This window comes from Berghia stephanieae, chromosome 13, assembly GCF_034508935.2.
Source record: "Berghia stephanieae isolate SIO BIC M18660-M18661 chromosome 13, UCSD_Bste_1.3, whole genome shotgun sequence".
Lineage (NCBI taxonomy): Eukaryota > Metazoa > Mollusca > Gastropoda > Nudibranchia > Aeolidiidae > Berghia > Berghia stephanieae.
In genome coordinates, this window is record NC_088372.1 from 22,501,708 (window position 1) to 22,520,879 (window position 19,172).

Sequence of the window (19,172 nt, forward strand, 5' to 3'; positions counted from 1 at the left end):
GAAAACATCCAAAACAGAATATATAACTAACAATACATAAGAGAGAGATGATTTACAAGGAAAAAAATATCATCGCCCAAAAACTCTAACTACACATCCAACTGTTTCTCTCCTAGCCAAGGACTTCGGCCAGGGTCAGGACAATACTAAGTAACATCATTCCAAGACAAAGAAAGAAAGCAATTGGAAAACAGATACAGGGGGATAGAATACACAACAAGTACTTCCCTGCCCACAATGTGAGGTCAGAAACCCCACCCAGGGGGTGTAATTATTATGTACATTTTGTCCTCACTGGCCACTAGGAGGCTCTTCCTCAAATCTATCTACCAACTAACCCTGACCTACCAGCCATAGATCTATAAGATCTTGGATGGCATTAGTATGTACACTCATAGCAACACATTTCTTCATCAGATATTCTGGTATTATGTCTGGTTTTATACCCCTACCCAAATCAATAACCCTGACCTACCAGCCATTGAGTCTGTGAGATCTTGGATGGCATCGGTGCAGACACTCATAGCAGCACATTTCTCCATCAGATGTTCTGCATTATATCTGGTTTTATACCCCCCACACCTACCCATAACCCTGACCTACCAGCCATAGAGTCTACGAGATCCTGGATGGCATCGGTGCGTACACTCATAGCAGCACATTTCTCCATCAGATGTTCTGGCATTACGTCTGGTTTAGGCATCAATTGCTCCATGTCTAACTGGAGGGATGACATGAATTGACTGCAAAAGAGGATAAGTAAAGATCATAATCAGAAATCATCCCAAAGTTTTATCTCTTCTTCATCCTCAGTAAAGTAACAGTGATGTTTATATGTGATGCAACATCTCACTTTGGTAACACATCTGCATCAAGAAGTCAAAGTGAATTAAGATTAAATTGTGTGGCAGAGTTATGTGGTCTTTGCTTCACACCCAAAAGATACACAGAGTTCGACTGCCCACTGCGATGTGTGGCCTTGAGCAAGTCACCTCGCCTTAGCTGCAGCAGATGCCTGGGTTATTCCAGTCTTTCTTTTGTTTTGTCAGCTACTGCTTCATACACATCTTTTCATATTTTTATCTTACACCAGTGCCTGCTCCCTAATGTGTCACTTTGAAAAAAAACTTTATTTTCTCTGCATATAAAAAAGTATTCATCTAAAGACAAACAGCAAAGTATTAACCCTTTCCTTACCAGCCATTTTCAGAATTTTCCCCAAAATTTCAGTCACCCAAGACAAAAATAGTTTTTTCTTACTCAAACAGAAAAGCAACAAATACATTCTAATGCATAATATTGATCAGCAAAATGAACTCTACAACACAGTGTCACGTTTTTATAGCTAAAATAAAACATTTTTCTTTAAATTGTGTGATTTACAAACGAAATCTGAATGATAAAAGTGCTGTTTGGATTGTAACGAATGTGACGATTTTCCTATGGTTGGTAAGGAGAAGGTTAATCTAATATTCAAAAACAAATTATAAATTAAATGATTTCGATACTTTTCTTTAGAAAAAATATATATTCATATGTTCATTATTTTCAAATTATAATAATATACAAATTCATGTTTGAACATCCTGGTGACTCAATTTCTTCCAAATCATCACTCATTACAGTATATCTGGTTATAGTTATTACTTTAAAATTATCATCAAAAGACAGGAATAGCAATGCAACTGGGCTTCTTAATGAAAACCAAATGATAATGTTATTACTTCAAATATAAGACTACAATAGAATACTTACTCCAGATCCGTGTCCTTTTGCTCTATATCACCTTTCACTCTCCTTAACAATTTCGCCTTTTCCTCACTAGAAACAAGAAGATAAAGGATGAAAAAAAGCTTGAATCCAAATTCGGTTGAGAATTTTCAGTGAGAAAATAACAACACTTATATGCACATAAACAAAAAATAAAACATTTCATTTAAGCATGAAGAAAATTCAAAATTTTATAATCCTATCTAATCTAAAGTGGTAATATAGATATTTGTTTGTTTTTTGTTTTTTTTTAACGGTTTTACAGTAAAAAGGAAGAAAATGGGATAGTAAAAGCATTCTAGATATTCAGTTAAAAGGGCTTGAGGAAAAAGTAAGGCATAGGAGGAAAGTTCAAATAGGAAACAGCTGTAGATTCCAAGAGCACACTATCAGTGTACTTAGTTTGAGATTACTACTGAGTTTGAGATTACCTAAGTCTCACCCAGTCACCAGCACAAGATCCCACTAAGAAGAATACACTCAAATGTTTACAAATCATATGTTAAAGTTTTTAAAAATAACAGCACATAACAGAGAGATAATTTACAAAGAAAAAAATATCTCCCAAAACTATAACAATACATTCGACTGTTTCCCTCCCAGCCAAGGACTTCAGCCAATGTCAGGACAAAACTAAGTATTGTCGTTCCAAGACAAAGACAGAAAGCAATTGGAAAACAGATACAGGGGGATGGAAGACAGAACAAGTACCTCCCTGCCCACCATGGGAGGTTGGGAACCCCACCAGATAATATAGAAACATACCTTACCATTTATTGTGACACGTAATGAAATATAGAAATGAAACTAATGATTACTGGGTCTAATGAAAATCATTGACTAACCTTGAGTGATCGGGTATGGAACCCGATTCAGAAAAAAAAAATTTTAAAGAATAAATTTCCAATATTTGATAAAAGTCCAAATGAACCCATTGCAGAGGAATTTTGACAAGAAGACAATTCATTCTTTTACTTGTAAAAATGAAATCCCAGAAAATCTAAATATTCCAGGAGAAATCATAAAGCAATAAGAAGAAGGGAATTACCCGGATCCTATTTTATATAGCTTTTACATTCTATTTGTCAGTAAATTATCAAAGTAAAAATTTTGTAGTAAAAAAAATTTGGCATTGGAATTCCCTCACCGACAATTTGAGAAATTCTGGGTTGTGAGTAATTTACTTGTCGATTCGAAAACATTTCTATCACAGGAGGACATAACTATCGCGATACAGAGTCATAACCTAACACCATCCCACACTACACAAATGTTGCATCTATCTTCAGTATTGAAACTTCAACAATATAGATTGGATTAAAAAAGAAAACTAATGTGTCCATGATTCAAGATTGCAGTTTTATTTACCTGTAAACAGAAGACGCCTCATGAGCCTCCATTGGAACCAACTTCTGGAAGATGTCAGGACCTGATATTTCTTTGTCGTTTGGGTTAAAGGGAATTCCCTTTACCAAGGATGCACCTAAAGAGGATGTCAATTGTGAAGGGAGGAGGGGTGACAAGAACAAGAATTTTGTCAAATCGGTATGAAATTTAAAATTTATGACAAATTACAAGACTTTTCTTCAATTCTATATAAATGGATTTGTTTACGAAATGAACCGTTTTTAAAATATCATATTAAATATAATATTACATAGGTGTGAACTGAGAAAATTGGTAGGCCTGATCATGATACAATCAAGTGGAGAACAAGAAAATCTGTATACAGACTCTCTGAAACTCACGCCATAAGAAAAATATACCTTCACATAGATTTGAACCAAAAATCTTTTGATTCAAAATCAAGAAATTTACCACAACTAATCCTTCAGAGCCACCAAGTAAATGAAGTTGACATCAACAATTACCAGCTACCCTTTGGACATGACGTTGATTGATCTCAAAGTATTTTCCATCTGATCTGACTTAGACCCGACACTGTCATATGGGCAAACAGAGGAATCAGAGAAATGTAAATATGAACCAGATCAATTTGCATGTGATTTAAGTTCTCCACAGATTGAAAATATAACCAAAATAAACTGGATGCAGCCCGAGTGGGATTTCATCATTGGCTTCTGTGAATAAGTCATAAAGACTACAGAACAAACAAAAACATGTTAGCAGAACCCAACAATGAAATGTCAATAGTAGCATTCTAAAAATATTGATTTACTTCTGTTTTATTTGAAGTATCAGACTAACCTTTGACCTCTGGCAAGCTTTCAAGAGCAGGAACTTTATCATGATAAACAAAATCGTTGTCCTTTTTGGCTGAGTTATATCTAAAAGACAACAACAAAAAAAGAAAAGACAATTATTTGAGAATGTTATTTCTGTATAACTTGCAATATTACAGGACAAATCTTTTACATCTCTCCAGTCTACACGGCTAGATAGTGAATATGATCGACTCCAAAAGATACAGAACAAGGCAGCTTGATTAGTAATGTTATCTATCTAAAATGGTAAGCATATTATCCCCATTTTGAAGGACCTAAACTGGCTACCTGTAAAATTTAGAATTAAATTAAAAATACTTACCCTAGTTTTCAATTGCTTAAACATTTCTGTCCCGATTACCTTCAAGAATATATCCACCCTTATGAACCCACTCAAAATTTGAGATCTGCTAAGGGAACCCCCAAAATATGTCGTTGTTCATGAGTAATCCTTTGACCCCCATCAGCATTGAAACAAAAAAATAGTGGCAATCCACTTATTGTTAAAAACTGAACTTTTCTGCAGAGCATATGCTTTAGATTCCTGGTATGCATTTTATTATATATCATATTATCATATCTATGTGGTTTTTAACTTGTGGTAACTTGTCGGTTTTATACATAATGTGTTCTAGATATTATGTGTTGATGTGTTGATGTAAAGCGCTGGTGAGCAGTCTGATTGGAACTAGGCGCCATATAAATTCATGATCTTATCATAATATTATTATCATTTTTTCATGAAATCATGAGGAATCAAATCTATTTCTAATAAAAAAAATGTTCTTAACATTACCATGAGATCTCAATTGAACTGAGCTCTATATACCTTTTAAGCAAAAAGTATTGAGCGTAAAATATTGTTGCTGTTCCTTGTGTGTCATTGTTATTATTGTCGCTGTTGTTGTTTTTGATGTTGTTGTTGTTGCTGATGTTGTTTGTGGTGGTAGTGGTGTAGCTGATGCTGCTATGTTACTCTTGTCAATTTGTTGTAGCTTCTTTGTGGTAATGGATATGATAGATAGTTATTGTTTAGTTCTGTTACAGTTGCAATTCCTATAAATATTTTATCATCCTAATACCATGTGTGGTGTCAGTGGCTCCTCTTGTTACTAAGATGAGCTATGTTGAAAATGGTCAGTGATTGAATGACTGACAATGATTGAAACCGCTTGTCTTGTGTCCTTGGTTAAGGAACTTTACTCACATTCTCATCGTATTCAGATGTAAAAAGAGTACCTTGCCAGCAACAGCATTGTCTCTGTCACAAAAAAAAAAATTTAATAGCACCTAACAGTTACAATGGTTAGTGTTGCTTTTCACTTAGGACTCCTTTGTAAAGCACTTTAAGCACATTCAGATAAATTGCACTGTATAAAAGCTTCCATTTCTTTCTTTTAATAAACCTTAACAGGAAGGTTCCATTTTACTCTAACCTCATAACTTATCTTAACAAGTTTGCTAAGAATTGTATCGGCAATTCATAGTTGTGCATCACTGTTACTGCTCTCTTAATGAAAACAATCAGATCATATAAAGCTATGACCAGATAAATATTAGATAAAATTATGATTTGAAAGACAGTTAATCTTGCCATTAAATGAGTTTTCAATAACAAATTAACTATAATCTTACTTTCCCAAGACCACATCCTGACAGTATTTCAGACATTCCGATATTTCAGACACTTCATTCTGTGTGAGAATAAATTTTTTAAAAAGGGATGCAGGAAACAACAATAATATCCTTGGTTATATCAAAATGACTATCCTATTTAATTTATAACATGTTTTCATTACATCTCATCTACATTATTTTCATTACCATTTTTTTCGATACCATCATAGTTTTCATCATCTTCATCATTATCATCATCATCAATATCATCCTCCTCCTTCTCTGCCTCCTCCTCATCATCATCATCATTTTCATCATCATCACCATCATCATCATCATCATCATCATCATCATCATCATCATCATCATCATCATCATCATCATATTCATCATTATCCTATAATAATTTTTTCACACAATATAAATTAGAATAAAATTCTGACTCAGGTGGCCTACTTGCTCAATTTAAAGTTTGAAATGGAGTAGAGAAACATTTTTTAATCGCATTATTCATTCCATGAACAAATTTTGTCTTTCAGGTTGAATATGAGAAATGATCAAAATGATTCAGACATCATAGAAATCACAATGTTGCAATGAAAAAGTCTCTTGTTCAAACAAAATAAAAACATCAGATTTTGACAGCAGGGCTCAAATACACTTCTCCAAAGTGAAATGCCAATTTGAGCCTGAGCCTGCAAAAGAATTTTTGTTTTAAAGAGTGAAAAAGAAATGAACATGGTACTATTAAAGTAGCTCAGCAAAGCATTATACAAATTGTGTGGCTATGTGGTCCTGTGATATGACACTCGCTTTCAGATCGGAAGGGCCAGGGTTCGAGCCTCGCTCGACACATAGTTGAGTCCATGGAAGAGGCTCTTTACTCACATTCTCTCATCTTACTCGGATGTAAAATGAGTACCTGGCCATTAACAGCGTTGTCTCTGTCCGAAAAAAATTTGTCATATCGCCTAACAGGCGTCATGTCTCGTTCTACCTGTTACGTGTTGCTGTTGGTCAGGGACCCTTTGTAAAGCGCTTTGAGCACATTTAGTGGATATTGCGCTATATAGAAGCTCAGGTTGTTGGGGGGGGGGTTTTGATGTTTTTTTTCTTCTATGTATGTCATTTAATAGAGGGCTCAATGATAAATCGAAGCAATCACATTACCTTGGCCAATTTGGTGACTTCAGCCAGTTTATCTTTGGCCCCAGTAAAAAAGGACAAACATTCTCCGTGTTTCTCAGCTTCTTCAGCTTGTCTCCCTTGATAGTAGTAAGTAATGCACTGGTAAAAGAGCATCTTAATGTTCATACGCTTGCGCCACTCCTGAATGGTAGAAAAGATATATATATATATATAACAAATGAATATATGTGCAAAACATTAGATCACATTACTACAGATTGATTAATACTCGCTGTGCTTCACATTGCTTCATTATGGCTTCCCAAACAATTTTTGCTGGTTCACGCAGTAGAAGTCACCTGTTAAGCATCTTTTGTGCACTCTACTTCGTGAAGTCCCAAGACTGAGAGTTTTTGCTATGATGAGAGTCATTTAAATCAGTCGATATTTGAAGAACGTCTAGCCAAATTTTAAAATACAAGTTTTCCAGAGTACAGCAGTTAACCGATACATGAATTAATGAGCCTTAAATGTGATAAGTGGTTTTAAATACAATTATACAGTCCTTTACATTGTAAACTGTTTACGTCAAGCATTTAAGAAATGACAGTATACATGGTAAAGTACTATAAAAATGCCATATCTTATAATAATATATAGTTTTGAAGCAGTAGATCAAAAATATCACTAAGTATTCAGACAGTCACAAACCTGACTACATAAAAATTTTAAAATTCGTAATGTTCAGGAGATAAAATTGTAGTCACTATAATTAATTTTTAAAATCAACAATTTACCCTCACAGGGATTAAAGATCACTTCAACATCCTTAAAATTATGTAGTCTGACTGACATCAACTTTCCTTTTCAATAAGTTTTAATGAGTTAGTGATACTCATAAAGTTTAGAAATTGGAGCCAAAGTTTAATCATTCAACTAATTTTTTGTAATGGTCTGCAGGTCTGCAACCAAATATTGAGAGAGAGAAAAAAAGCATTGATCACCTTGTGCATACGAGAGTTGATCTGGTTCTTGGCATCACAGGAGTCAATGGCAGCTATGGACTGGCGGTAGAAATCAACGACTTGAGCAGCCACCTTGGCTGTAATGTTGTTTTTGCGACCATCCAGCATGGACTTTTCTAGGATACATTCTTGAGCCTGAGCCTGTAAAAAAAAAAATAAATAAATAATAATTATGGCACTATTTAAGTGGCTCAGCAAAGTATGAATCACATGCAAATATGCCTTAAGCATTCAGAATTATTTTTTTTTCAATCCCTCTGTCCATTTAGAAATGATTAAGTTGCTCTGTCAAAAAATAAAAATACTTGCATCCTGTTAAAAGTAAAGCAAGCAATTATTACATCATTTATCACACTACAGCTAGAGAGATCAAATAAAACTCCTTGGGAAATGATGGCTTTATAAGACTATTTTTACTTCATAGACCTCCATAGTAAATTTTCCAACCAAGTTTTTCGAATCTTTATCTTAAGATAGTTCATCAAGGAGTGGAAGACGGTGTAATCAGTGAGAAAACGACACTCTTAGAGGCTTGACTCACTCAACCCTAGCCTTTACCTCTGTTTTCCACTCTCCTAAGAGATTTTTGGTATTTTTCAAAAATTGAGAAAAAAAATATATATTTTCACAGGGATGCCCTTTGCTAAAATCAAAAAAGCTGAAAGCTATTCTAGTAAAGACCATATCATGAGAAAATATTTCCTACAACGCTTCTCTTCATCAAATAGTATCACTCTTAAATCATATAAAAGGATACACATCCATCTAGCTTCCCCACAACTATTGCATTTAACCCTCTCCCTATCAGCCATTTTCAGAATATTGCCCAAAACTTCACACCGAACAAACACAAAACAGGCATTTCTTACTCAAACAGAAAAACAACAAGCACATTCTATACAAAATATTGTTCGGCAATATGAGCTCTATTACAGAATGTCAAGTTCTTATTGCTATAGCAAAAAGAAATGAAATCTGGATGAGAAAAGTGATGGCTGCATCGTAACACATGTGACGATTTTCCAATAGGTGGCAAGGAGAGAGTTAAACAATCAATACTTTTCATCTTTCAGAAAAAAAAATCAACTAACAAATGCCGAACAAGATTAGCCAGAAGATTTCAAAAAGCTGATTTTCCGGCATTAGCCGGGAAAAGGGCATCCATGATATTCAGTAACTAAATCTTGAAGAAAATTGGCAAGCACATACTCTTATTCAACTACTACAATCATGAAATAATTAAAAACTGTACCTTTAATAAATGTGCTTGTTTATTGTTCACAGAAAAATATGAATTATGACGGGGTAAAAGTAACTACAGCCAAAGTCATTGTGAGTAAATCTTTCTTTAGGACTATTGCATGTCTATTTAGAATGACTTAATCGATTATTCCAATGGAAAAGTCCACACAGATAATATCAGTGTTAGTAGCGAATAGAGGTTTATGGATACTAAGATAGTCAGCATTTAGGCTAAATGGTTCAATCTTCAATTAATATTCAAACTTACCAACATGAGTAGAATATGGAATGAGAGAAGTTCAAAACTCAGGTCAGTACTCATAGAGGAACTACCAAAATTGTCCCTGAGGTGCTCAAATGCCCAAGCAGCACACTGGAAATGGGTACACGAAACTTTCATGCCCTGTGGAGAACAAATACAAATAGAAATGTTCATTATTAAGGGTTTTTTTTATTTTTTACTATTTATATTCCTATTGATTGGAATACCAACAAATTTATCAATGAAGTAAGTTAAATTTTTTTTTGTTGTCCATGATTTAAAAAGAAAACAATAGAACAAATAATCTTTTAAGTCTGACTACACATTAATTACATATAATTATCTTCACTGGGTTCACTGGGTTAAATATATATATATATATATTATATATATATATATATAATATATATATATATATATATATATAATATATATATATAATATATATTATATATATGAATGATGAATGATATGATATAATATAAATAATTCAAAGCGTTGATAGCTCAAAGGAACATGAGCATTAAACTTTTTTTTAATATCTTCAAAATTGTCACATAATTAAATAGCCTCAATCACAATTTCGTATCTTTGTATTATTATTAATAAAACTTTTCATTTTAAAATCCCACGGATAGCATCAACGCTTATTGATGGATGGAAATGTAAAATTTCTATTGTCTTCACAGTATTACTTAACCACAAATCTTGGTATCTCATTTATAGGCTTATTTTCAATAACCATACATTTCTCAATTCTTGAACAACGAACTCATTATGTTGGCATTAATAATAGATGGTTTGATGACACAGAAATCAACAATGACAACTAACCTCAGCATTCTGCCTTGTGTCCAGAACACCCAACTGGGAGTGAACACTTCCAATGTTGTAAAGAATGCAGGCCTGTTCAAACTTGATATCTCCTTCATGGTACTTTCCTGTCTGGACGTCTTCCCTATGTTGATAAAATAATAATTTTTTTTACATGAATGGTGAAATTATTTATCTTTAATATTATATTTGTAACTTAGAAAAAAAATCACAAATTTTACACCATAACATTATCTTTAATATTATACTTGTAACTTAGAAAAAAAAGATTCACAAAGTTTACACCATAACATTATCTTCAATATTATATTTGTAACTTAGAAAAAAAAAGATTCACAAAGTTTACACCATAACATGCGCACTCTTTGGAGAGAATGTTGGCATTAAATCATCCCAATTTTTGGGAATTCTCAATGTTTTTCAACTGTTAGCCTATCTGTTAATTTATTAAATATATAATTTTCAACAATTCACCACGCCTCATTGAGCTTCATTTATTCTCCCAGAATGCCATGAATAACCAGGTTTCCAATTAATACAATCCAAGTCATTTGTTAGTTAACCTTCTTGTAATAGCACTCTGACAATATCCATCACAGACTACAGTGAGTAATTCTTGCCCACTTGAGTGGAGAGAAGTAATATGAGTTGAGGGTCATAACCAAGAACTCCAAACACCATGGCCTGAGTTTTAGAATCATTATCACTCATCTGGTGAATAACCTTGCTCGACATTGACTGACTTTTGTTACAAGGCATGACACAGCTCTGCTACCGAGAACGGTCTTAAACTGATAAAGCTGTAGAAAAGAAGTATTCTCACCAAACGAAAACCATGGCAGCCTCCTCCCCTTCCTTCATTGGGAAACGTCCTTGCAAGAATTGTAGCTGTGCATAGTACTTCTTGAGAGTGGTACATACCACGTAGTCACACACCACATCAGCCACCTCCTGATGAGATAAAATTCATTTCAATTAATTCTCCCTGGATTTTCAAACAGATTGTTGTTGAATGATGCAAAATAATGTCTTTGTCCTATTTGTTAAGTGTTGCTGTTGGCTAGGGAAACCTTGTAAAACGCTTTGAGCATGTTTAGTGGATATCGCTTTTCATAAATGCTCAAGTTTTCTTTTTTTATTGTTTTCTTTTTTTATCACATTTGGTTTTGAATTTGCTTCGCACACATTATTGATATCCATCCTATACAATAAATTACTACAATATACTACAATACTGCCATAACATCCACAAAAATAGTAAAAACAAGAATTGATTATGATGATGATTATAAAAATCTTATAATGAAGAAGACACCACACAAGCATGATGGCTTAATTTTTCCCTGCAAATCGTAAAAATCTTAAAATCAGCTCTTTGCATATTGTGCTTATTTGAAAATAACTAATTAATAAACAATCAAGAATGTTCCTAGATTTTTAACTTTTACAATAAGACTAAGACTAATGAGATTACCATCTCGATTTACAATATCTTGGATATTACTAGTTTTTCTCTTACTTCCTATAGGCATGATTTCTGTTTGTTTGTTTGTTATTATGACAATGACGATGTTGGTGATGGTGATATTGATGATGGTAATGATAACCATAATGACAATTTCCAAGGAGAAATTTTGACCCACTATTTTGAAATATATAAACAGGTATATGATATTTCCATTGGATACAGAATACCTACAAAATCATTCAAGTTCAGTAAATAATTTGGGCAAACAAGTAAAAATACCAGGGTGATTGCCCCATGTTCACAATCAATCCAATTAACTTATATATGCACTAAGAAACATCAAATGTTAATTTCTTTAGTTCACCGAGATTACCAATATTCAAATTTGACAACAACAAAAATAAATAACGTTGAAATAAAAAGACGAGAGAAAAAAATTATTCTCAATCTCATTTTCAAAATAATTGTAAAAAAGCAAAATGGGGAAAAGGGGGTGGGAGGTTCTTTTCAAACAAGTCATAAATTCTTTAAAACTTTAAACTTTTTTTTTTCAGAGTTACCTCTCGCAGCTGATCTAGTTCAGAGAAGGCTTTGCTGTACAACTTAGGGTCCTCTCCATAATGCCTCTTAATGTACTGATGAGACAAGAGAGGATATAAAATATAAGTATATATTATAAACATTCGTATAGAACACTTCTACAGATTTAACATGCTCAATGATCTATATTCTCCAAGCTGTCCAAATGGGAATAAACTTTCATTTCATACAAGAACAAAAGTTGAATTCTTGCTGGACAACTGACCAGTGGATTCTTTTGCCGTTTCGAAACTAATGAGTAATTTTTATGATGTGAAGTCGTTTTTTCATACAAGAACAAAAGTTGACTTATACAAATCCTTTTTATACTAGCACTCTTACACTATGTCACTGCCTATAGTCAGGTACTCATTCACACCAGAGTCGAGTGGTTATTTTACTCAAGGACAACACACCAAAAAAATGCAATTCAATCAATGTCACCCCTATGGTCACTGACCTTAACTTTGATGCAGTCTTTTCGTTAACAAAATAGTGGAATTATTTTTTTTAAACCTGTAATTCCAGGACGTGCAACTTATTTTGAAAGCATTCAATTTCAATCCCTAAACAAACTAACTTGGTTTGATGCCACTTAATTCCTAATTTCTTTTGACTCTTCTGTGAACCTGCATTCAATCAGCAGTTGAGCCTGATTAGAAAGTATTTATTCTGAAATAGACTGAACTCAATCCCAGATGTAGCACTGTCTATTTCGGGCGACAGAAACTAGGATAAGAGAAGACTAGATTTAATAAGCCTTGATAGGACTATGACACACATTCCTCGTCTTTATTTGATTTCTCTCATTTTCCGAATAACTGTGACAAATGATTAAGAAAATACTCCAATGAGTACCTAGCTATAGGCATTGCCAGATATTATAAAAGTGTGAATATAAACAGAAAACTAACAGGCGACTTATAGTGTATGGTATGGAAATTTGATTTCATATACCTTGCAGGTGGAGGAGTAAATTATTTGATTTCTCCCACTTTCACAAAAACTGTGACAAATGATAAAGAAAATACTCTAAAATGGTTGTTTCATTGCCTGATATGAATCTTTGAAATTTACATCTCAGACACTTATTTTCTCTAGAATTTGGTGACACCTTGAACGACTGCTGCTCTGTTATATCATGATACTTAAATGTCATAACTCAGGTCTATATCAGTGTCTGTAAAATATTATTGCTTTTAGGCCATCATATGGAATCAAAAGAGTAAGCACCCCAGTGCTAATCGTTGTGTGGCACCAGAGCTAATGGAGCAGATATAAGGAATATATGCCTTCTGTAACCACTGTTCGAATTTTTTTTTAAATTGTACCTTTCAGGGAAGATATAAGCTATTTAGTTTGGCCTTCGATTTGATTATTATCTAATTTGTAAAGCTGTTTGTTGTGGGGTACAACGTTAGAGGTCTTTCTGAAGCCTAATATGATCTGATTGATCTGGATTTTTTGTTTTTAACAGAATATTTCTATTATATCACTTCGGCCTTCATTTAAAAATCTAAGGAGGCCTTCTGTAAGCTCCTCATTCTAAGGGAAACAACCCAAGTATTCCTTTAACTATAGCCCTAAGAAAAAATCAAACCCAGTACCTTAACCTAATAGGAAAAATAAACACGCTAAGACCTTTACTAAAATAACTAATCCTAATAGAAAAAAAAAATCCTCTGACCTCTAGCTAACCCTTAGGAAAACAAAAAAATAGGACTGCTTTGCACTGCCTTTCAATACTTCAATGACAAAATGGCGGTGGAGAACCAAAACAATGGTCATGTTAGGAAATTTTTAACTTTCACTAATCGGTTTGTTAATAGAGTTTTATAATGCTAATATTGAAAATTGAATAAATAAACGCCTGACAAAAGATCCAGCGTGAAAACACTAATTGAAAGAGGTGCTAGACCAGAGAGCTTAAGGGATTTCTCCCAAAATCTAAATATTTGTAATGGAAACATTCCTCTAAATTTTTCATAAACTGAAATTTAAATATTGACCTCATGAATATGTATGCAAAGAGATTGAAAAATGCTTACAGTGCGAGCTCTGTGACCAGTGGTTTCATACCTTGTGCGAAAAGATAGATGATGACACCTATCAACTGTTGAAGAAAGACTCAGAAAAAGAATGTCCGCTGCTGCATTACTACTGCTCTAAGTCCTGCAACAAAGTGGCCTCAAAGTTCTTGGGCAATTTCATGCAGCTTGAAAAGGAAGTAGATAAACTCAGGAAAAAAGTAGAAGACGTAGATAAAAGTGTGAATATCATTCAAAAAGGTGAATTCACAGAGGAGATGATAAAAATAGTGAAATCAACAGCAAAGGATGAGATAGAGGCCTACCCTATGTCTGAGGCGAGTGAGATTAAGGAGCGACTCAAGAGAAGTACAGAAGAAAAGTCAGATAGAGTAAGACAATATATAAATGAAATGAGGAAAATTAATGAAACTGAGGAGAAGAAGCAGGCAATGGTGAAAAAGAACCTGGAACTAGAAGAAGAGAGAATTGAAAGGGCTAAGAGAGTGAAGAATGTAATTATGTACGGCATACCAGAAGCAAAAGATGGCGACAACAAAGAAGATATAAGAAAAGCCCAAATGGTACTCAAAGAGTTGCAGGTTCATGGAGACAAAGACAGCCTAAACCCTATAGAGCAAGTGATCAGATTGGGCAGAAGAGAAGATAGACCAAGACCCATGAAAATAAGTCTGATGTCAACGGATCAGCGTAACACTGCTCTTAGGAACAGCAAACAGTTGAAAGACCATAAACGGGAATGCTTACAGAAGGTGTATATTGGAGCTGACCAAACAATTATGCAAAGAGAGCAGGCCAAGGAGTTAAGAGAGGAGCTGAAGAGAAGACGAGAAGCAGGGGAAGATGTGGTCATATATAAGAAAAGGGTCATTTTCAGGGAAAAGTTTAGTGAACAAATAAGAAAGAGAGACAGCGATGTTGGAGGAAATGACTGGGACTGGGATGAGGAATGACTATATTGGAAACGTGTCAGTCCAATTGCCCAAAATGTTTCTGAGCAAGGACTCGAAGACAACAAGGAAATTCAAAAAAGAGAATTACCAGTAAATGATAAGGAGGGGCAGCACGTGAATATGAAAAATACTCTGAAGTTCATGTACACAAACGCAGACAGTGTGATGAATAAGAGAGAGGAGCTAAAGGCTATGGCAGAAGAAGAAGATCCAGATGTGATAGCAATAACAGAAGCTAAGCCAAAGAATGCAACAACACACCCAACCATAGCAGAGTTAGGTATTGAGGGATACACTATAATAGCTAGCAGAGATTTTGAAACTTCCGACAGAGGAGTATACTTATTGGTGAGGGAGAACCTCAAGGTTAACCCCATAGAGGAACTCACAGATCACGACTTTAGGGAGAGCGCTTGGTGCTCGATTGGAGTAACTGGACAAAGTCAGATACTAGTAGGAGTGATTTATCGGAGCCCAAATAGCACAGGAGAAAATAATGAGAGAATGTTGGAGATGATAAGGAGAGCATCACAAAAAAAGCATTCAGAGATAATTATTATGGGAGACTTCAACATGCCGGAACTGGAGTGGAAAGGGATGGACGAACCAAAAGAGGGAAGCCTGGAGGAAAGTTTCATAGAAACCATTGAAGATTGCTACCTACAACAGATAATAAAAGAACCCACAAGACAGAGAAAAAACCAGAAGCCCAACGTATTGGACTTGATATTGATGGAGGAAGAAGATGACATAATCGACCTAAGACTGAGCCACCCACTGGGAAAAAGCGACCATGCGACCATATTCCTAAAACTGAGGGCGACATCAGAGACTGTAGATGAAAAACTGACACTCAGATATAGGAAGGCTGATCTAGAGAGTATGAAAGAGGAACTGGTGCATATCAAATGGGAGGAAATACTAATCGAGGACACCGTAGGAAACAACTGGAGTAGATTTACCAGAGTACTTAACCAATGCTTCGAGAAAAACATCCCGAAAAGCAGAGGGAACCGGGTTGGGAGAAGAAATCAACATTGGATGACGCAAGAAGTGAGAGAAGCATTACGGAAGAAGAAGGCAGTAAATAGAAGATACTCTAGAAGCAAAAAGGAAGAGGATTGGGACAAATACAAAAGAGTGAGAAACGCAACTACTAAAATAGTCCGACAAGCGCATCAAAAGTATGAGAACAAGATAGCAGAGGAAACGAAAGAAAATCCTAAGGTATTCTGGAGTTATGTAAACAGTAAAATGAAGACAAGACAGGGAACCTGTGACATAAAAAAAGAAGATGGCACTTGGGCATCTGAAGATGAAGACAAGGCAGAGGTGCTAAATCTCTTCTTTGCAAGTGTCTTTACAGTGGAGAACCAGAAAAACTTGCCAGATATTGCTAAAAGAAGTAATATAGATACTACACAATGGCCGATTTCTGAAGAGAGAGTAATGAAGAGACTACAAAACTTAAAGGAGAGTAAATCACCTGGACCTGACAAACTTCATCCTTACATCCTAAAAAACTTAGCAGAGCACTAGTAGAACCCCTAACCAAGATATTTAACCAGTCGATGAAAGAAGGAAGACTACCAAGGGAATGGAAAGAAGCTAACGTCACAGCCATATTCAAGAAGGGAGACAGAAAAAATCCAGAAAACTACAGACCAGTGAGCCTGACATCTGTCGTCTGCAAGCTCATGGAACAGCTGATTAGAGAAGAAATGGTTGATCATATGACCAAGAACAAACTATTCAGCAAAGATCAACATGGTTTCATGGCGGGAAGGTCTACAGTAACAAACCTACTTGAAACAATGGATGACTGGACGAGAGACCTGGAATTAGGCAACAATTTAGATGTCATATACCTCGACTTCAGAAAGGCATTTGACAAAGTTCCACACTGGCGCCTAATCAGGAAATTGGAACAGTATCAAATTAATGATCAGACAGTCAAATGGGTCCGAGATTTCCTCAAAGATAGAAGACAAAAAGTGATAGTGAATGGAACAGCATCAACGGAGAGACTGGTAACAAGTGGAGTTCCACAAGGAAGTGTACTGGGGCCAGTTCTCTTCCTGATTTATATCAATGACTTGCCAGACAATCTATCATCTAAATGTAAAATCTTTGCCGATGATACTAAGCTCTATGGAGTAGCTAATACAGAAGAAGAAAGAAACACCTTACAACAAGATTTGAAAAAGCTTGAAGAATGGTCCGAAATATGGCAGATGGAGTTCAACGTAGATAAATGTGCAGTTCTTCACCTAGGAAAAAACAACAGAGAAGCAAACTATATAATGAAAGAAAAACCCCTGCAGAAATCCAATGGGGAAAAAGACCTAGGAGTATTTATTGATAGGAAGCTAAACTTCAAGAAGCAAATTCAAGATGTTCAATCTAAGGCTAGTAAAACACTCGGAATAGTGAAAAGAAATTTCAAGAATCTGAAAACAAAACACATGACTACCATCTACAAGACTATGGTTAGATCAAAGCTGGAATATGCTAACTGCATATGGTATCCGAAGTTTGAGGGAGACAAAGACTGTTTGGAAAGAGTGCAAAGGAGAGCAACAAAACTTATCACACACCTGAAAGACAAAACCTACTGTGAGAGATTGAAAGAATTAAATCTCCCGACCTTAGATTACAGGAGAAGAAGGGGAGATATGATCCAAACATATAAAATAGTAAAGGGAATAGACAGGGTAGAGGCAGGATTCCTTAAACCAAACAAGAACATTCAGACACGAGGAAACAGCAAGAAACTGAAAAAAGAACGTTTTAAAACAAATGAAAGAAGGAACTTTTTTTCATCTAGAATTGTAAATAACTGGAATAAACTGCAAGAAACCACAGTATCAGCAAAAAATTTGAATAAATTCAAAGCAGAGTTGGAGATAAGCAACACCCTAGGAAACAAGTTCAATTATAAAAATTGGTCCAATCATTAATAGATGAGGAGGAGCGAAGGAGACTACACCAAGTCTAAAAGCTCTATACAGAGGTATCCAGGTATCCAGGTATGATAAATTTATGTCTTAAATTAGACAAGATCATTGACAGACAGAGAGAGAGAGAGAGAGAGAGAGAGAGAGAGAGAGAGAGAGAGAGAGAGAGAGAGAGGAGAGAGAGGGAGAGGAGAGAGAAGGGAGAGAGAGAGAGAGAGAGAGAAACAAGATAACGGACTTTTCGATATAAATTTGGTTAACGAATCTCGTCCTGGTAGTCCACAGTTCCATAAGACTAACTCCATCCCTTTGTTTCTAGGCTGAGTAATGTCGTTGACATTGTGTTGGTTCTCATCTTTGACTTTGATGTCAACAATTCATGGGTGATTTTACTACTTTCTGACAGGCAAAAAAAAATCACAAATAAACATCCACATCTAATCTGGCCTCCGATATAATCGCGCCATTTGTTATTTTAAAAAACATTAAAGAACTTCAAAACGTCTTATGACAATGAATCACGCAGAAAAGAAAGAGAAATCGATGAGACTCGACACTCGAGACGGCGGCGATGAGAAATCAGGGCCAATGTAGGTGATTCCAGGCCCCGAAGTAGACGAAAAACAGAATTAAATATTCAACCATCAAAAAGCAAACTTGGTTTTTAAAATACCTCCTCAAGACCGGCTCCAAATTCAAAATGTGATGCTGGGCTCCGTTTTACGTCAAAAGACAGCATAGGAAGACGAGGTGTCGCCTCCATTGCGAATCTGTCTGTTGTTGATTTTATTGCTTATTTTTAGTAGCAGACTACTCTTCCTCTCTTGATTGTCGACCCCTGGGGTCATATCCGGTGCGCTGATCCGTTTCCACTTTTTTCCATTTCTTATGACAAATGACATTTTATTACTGTATTTATGTAAGCTGAAGCATTAGTCTGGTGATAAAACATTAATTTGATGCTATGCGTTAAGGGTAACATACTCACAGCATACGGCAGTCGGATATATCATACCAACTCACAAAACTAGGTGCAACCTTGAACATTCATAGCCTGATTGACA

General features: G+C 35.1%; 1 protein-coding gene across 1 annotated transcript in view; it reads right to left on the bottom strand.

The window, feature by feature from the left end:
• Positions 1–18,897, bottom strand: part of LOC144959174 (uncharacterized) — a 62,911-nt gene extending 44,014 nt beyond the window's left edge. The window contains 12 exon segments of the mRNA XM_078891708.1: positions 604–743; positions 1,756–1,821; positions 3,139–3,253; positions 3,979–4,058; positions 5,631–5,689; positions 6,783–6,941; positions 7,745–7,906; positions 9,276–9,410; positions 10,104–10,227; positions 10,927–11,054; positions 12,132–12,206; positions 18,782–18,897. Coding sequence (XP_078747834.1) covers positions 604–743; positions 1,756–1,821; positions 3,139–3,253; positions 3,979–4,058; positions 5,631–5,689; positions 6,783–6,941; positions 7,745–7,906; positions 9,276–9,410; positions 10,104–10,227; positions 10,927–11,054; positions 12,132–12,206; positions 18,782–18,871 — 1,333 coding nt within the window. The 5' untranslated portion in view covers positions 18,872–18,897.
• Positions 18,898–19,172: the final 275 nt, after the last annotated feature.